We start from the raw sequence: 4239 nt of genomic DNA on the forward strand, positions 1-4239 counted from the left end.
GCAGGGACAGGGAGGTGATTGTCCCCCTCTATTCTGCTCTTGTGAGGCTCCATCTGGTGTACTGTGTCCAGGTCTGGTGCCCCCAGTACAAGGAAGACTAGGAATTGTTGGAGAGGATCCAGAGGAGAGCCACAAAGATGATCAGGGGACTGGAACACCTCCTCTATGAAGACTGGCTGAGGAAGCTGGCCTTGTTCAGCCTGGAGAAAAGAAGGCTGCAAGGTGACCTCATTGCAGCCTTTCAGTACCTAAATGGAGCCTAAAAACAGGAGGGAAATCAACTCTTTGAAAGGGTAGATAACTTCAGGACAAGGGGAAATGGGTTTAAGTTGAGGGAGGGGAGATTTAGATTGGATGTCAGGGGGAAATTCTTTACAGAGTGAGTGGTGAGGTGCTGGAACAGGCTGCCCAGAGAAGTTGAGAATGCCCTGTCCCTTGAGGTGTTCAACGCCAGGTTGGATGGGGCCCTGGGCAGCCTGGTCTAGTATTAAATGTGGAGGTTGGTGGCCCTGCATGTGGCAGGGGTATTGAAGATTCATGATCCTTGAGGTCCCTTTCACCCTGGTCTGGTGAATCACAGAACCACAGAATCATAGGAATGATCTAGTGATCACCTAGTTGCTACCCCTTGCTTAAGCATATTCACCAGAGTAGATTACACAGGAATTCTGGTTGGCTTTCACTTCTTCTGGAGAAGGAGACTCCACAACCTCTCCAGGCAGCCTGTTCTGTCACTCTCTCAGTAGTTGTTTCTCATGTTCAGGTAGAACTTCCTGGGTTATAGTTTGTGTTCCTTGTCCTGTCACTGGTCACCACTGAAAAGAGCCTGGCCCCATCCACTTACCTCCCTCCTATTAAATATTTACAAGTACTGACAAGATTCCCCTTCAGTCTTCTATTCTTCAGCCTAACAGTCCCAGGTCTCTCAGCCTTTCCTCGTAAGAGAGATGCTCCCAGCCCCTAATAATTTTTGTGGCTCTCCACTGGACTCTGTCTAAAAGTTCCCCGTCCCTCTTGAACTGAGGAGCCCAGTACTTCAGGTGTATCCTCATCTGGGCAGACTAGAAGTAGGGGGTTTACCCTCCTTGACCTGCTGACCGTACTCTTTATTGCATGCCAGGATACCATTGGCCTTCTTGGCTGCAAGGGCACTCTCTTGACTTATGGGCAACCTGCCATCCACCAGAACACCCAGGTCCTTCTTTGCAGAGCTCCTTTCCAGCAGCTCAAACCCTAATCTGTACAGACGCATGCAGTGGAGAAAAAATTCTCAAAGCAGGGACAGCTTTCCTTGTCTGATACCAAACAATGCACACGTGGAGTTTTTCAAAAGGACTATGAAGTGGAAAGTAATGTAGTAAGTCATGGAATATGCTTTGAGTAAATAAACATTTTGTGTGTTCGTGATTTTATGATCAGAGCCAGGTAGCTCTCTTAGTATGTATTAAGAAAAATTTATTTTTATCAATTTGACAAAGCAGCATGTCATCATCATTGTAACTGTTACTTGTATCACTGACTTTGGCATTCGCACATTCTACCAGCAGTTATTTCACATCTTTGTATTATCACCATTAAGGACACTTATGTAGCGCTGGAAGAAAAAACAATCCCTTTACGTTATGCTTAAAAATTATTTTCCATTAATAGTATTTTCTTGTTTACTTTAGATCTCTGGCAATCTGAGATAATTTTTTTTTGGTCTACTTTCAGGGTTATGTTGACTTTTGGCTAGCAAGACTTATTTGTTTATTTTTACCTGAGTTTAATTAATTTCTAGCCTTTAATTACTGACTAATCCAGTTAATCTTTTTTATGCATTTCATAATGTTATTATATGTAACAACATTTATGTATATATATAACATTTTATAATGTTATTGTTTGCTTTTTACTTGACAGGGGTTTTTCAAAGCATCCAAATTTAAACATTTCACGGATCTCTTTAGAATTAGCAGTAAGATTTGATCTTCTAAAAGTGGATAATCATCAGATTATAGTTCATAACATAAAACAAGATTTTAATTTATAACTTTAAATCATATATCTATAATCCTAGTTTCTCCCTCCCACCTCCCCCGCCCCGCTCCTCCCAAATGAATGGTGATTGTTGATATATTATCAGAAATTGTCATTTATAATTTTATCTTTGCTATTTAATATACTATTCATAGAATTTTCGAGGTTTGTCTTATAAAGAGTTTTCCCAGGGTAATGATTTTGCAGCATATTTTTTTCCCTTTCACATCTTATTTATGATACTTGGCCTTCTGTTTCAGGAATTCATGCGCATGATTGGCAATGATAAACAAGGGCAGATGATTGTATTTCATTTGATAGAGCTTTTGAAGAACAATGGACGACTTCCAAGACCAGATGGATGCCCTGATGAGGTGAAGTATTATTATAGTAATATATTACTGTAGTCTTAAAGGTGAACAGTCAGGGTGAGTATATAGTAAATGCAAACCTCATGTTTCCTTCTGTGTGGATTATGGAAGAATGTATGCAGCCTAAATTGTTGTGCTGTTATTTTATCAGTTACATGATAGGTATAATCACATTTGTTTTTATGATACTTTAGATTATACTCACTCAGGAGCCTATAATGTAGTCTTTCTGAATATGTGAAATAGGATTATTATGACTATTACACTGGAGTGCTCAGGCTTCTATTTAAAAAATGTAAGTGAAGTTTAGTATATGGAATTTGTTCATGAAAGACTCATATAAACTTTCTTGCTCAAAACTGTACTGTAAATTTTCTGATGTGTTTAATGTTTACGAGAGAAACTTTAGTATCTACATAGTGTTCAATTAATCATATTTAATTCTGAGACTTAAAAAACCCTTTATCTTTATTATTTCTCTCTTGCTCTTCCTTCTTCAAGCATAGAAATACTTACATATGTTTGTCATGTGTATTATTAATCATCAAGCATTCTTGGACAGGTGCTACGTGCAGACTATGCATGCAGTGAAGTATGTGAATTGGATTTTATCTGTTCATGGCCTTTGGATTTGTATTCATGCTTTTTGTAGATCTGGTATATGTATATGCCTCTAAAACAATCTTGAGAGTATGTTAATCCAAGTTTTTTAATTTGCTAATACTTCAGGTGTTTTAAAGATATTTCCTTACTATTTCTAAGCCCTTTACTTCACTGCTCTTTTGCAAAGGGTGCTCTTCAGCTTGAGTCAAATTGATAGGGCTGGGTAAGTCAGTAAGGAAGGAATGTAACTAAAATAGATACCCTATTTTTTTTTTTCCTATAACTTCTAGTCTGGATAGATTCTTGTATCTCTTTATGATTGGACACACTTGGCAATAGTTGCTGATATAGTTCCTACAAAACTGCAGATAGGAGAAACCAAGGTCGAGAGATCTAGCAGAGAAGAAAACGAATGACACAGATGCGGCAGAGAAACCACTGGACATGTGCATATGAGTACAATAGTTGTTGAATCACGAAGGTTTGAGGTTTTCGTAGATACTCTGGATGTCCTATAAATATGGTAGTACTACATCTGTTTTATTGAAACTCTAAGTGCTGTTGTCTGACATTTCTTCAGCTAACAAAGCAAGATGCCAATACCTCTCTTCTGGTAGATATTACGATCATCCTATTTTGATCCTAAAAGGCCACAGATCTTGAAACCTTCTAGGTGTTTGTAACTTACAGACTGCTTTAGACTCAGATCAATGTGAGAATTTCAGATTTGCTGAAAAGTGGAGAATTAAAAGCTACATTTGTCTCAAGCTTTTCAAATAGAATCATAGAATCATAGAATTACTCAGGTTGGAAGGGACCTCAAGGATCATCATGTCCAACTGCAGCAGTACCCTAACACTAACAACCCTCTGCTTAATCATATCTCTGAGCACCACATTCAAACAGCTCTTAAACACATCCTGGGACAGTGACTCAACCACCTCCCTGAGGAGCCTATTCCAGTGTTTACCCACCCTGTCTGTAAAGAAGTGTTTCCTAACGTCCAACCTAAACTTACCTTGGCGCAACTTGAGGGCATTTCCCCTCATCTTGTCACCCATCACCAGTGAGAAGAGACCTACCCCGCTCTCACTGTAAGCACCTTTCGGGTACTGGAAGAGAGTAATAAGGTCTCCCCTCAGCTGCCCCTTCCCTGAGGCAGACTAAACAGCCTCAGCTCCCTCAGCCTCTCCTCATAGGGCTGATTTTCCAAGCCCTTCACTAGCCTTGTTGCCTTTCTTTGGAC

General features: G+C 39.7%; 1 protein-coding gene across 1 annotated transcript in view; it reads left to right on the forward strand.

The window, feature by feature from the left end:
* JAK2 (Janus kinase 2) overlaps positions 1–4239 on the forward strand; it is a 52440-nt gene that overhangs the window by 40654 nt on the left and 7547 nt on the right. Inside the window, 1 exon segment of the mRNA XM_019610461.2 lies at positions 2280–2393. Coding sequence (XP_019466006.1) covers positions 2280–2393 — 114 coding nt within the window.

Source organism: Meleagris gallopavo, chromosome Z, assembly GCF_000146605.3.
Source record: "Meleagris gallopavo isolate NT-WF06-2002-E0010 breed Aviagen turkey brand Nicholas breeding stock chromosome Z, Turkey_5.1, whole genome shotgun sequence".
Lineage (NCBI taxonomy): Eukaryota > Metazoa > Chordata > Aves > Galliformes > Phasianidae > Meleagris > Meleagris gallopavo.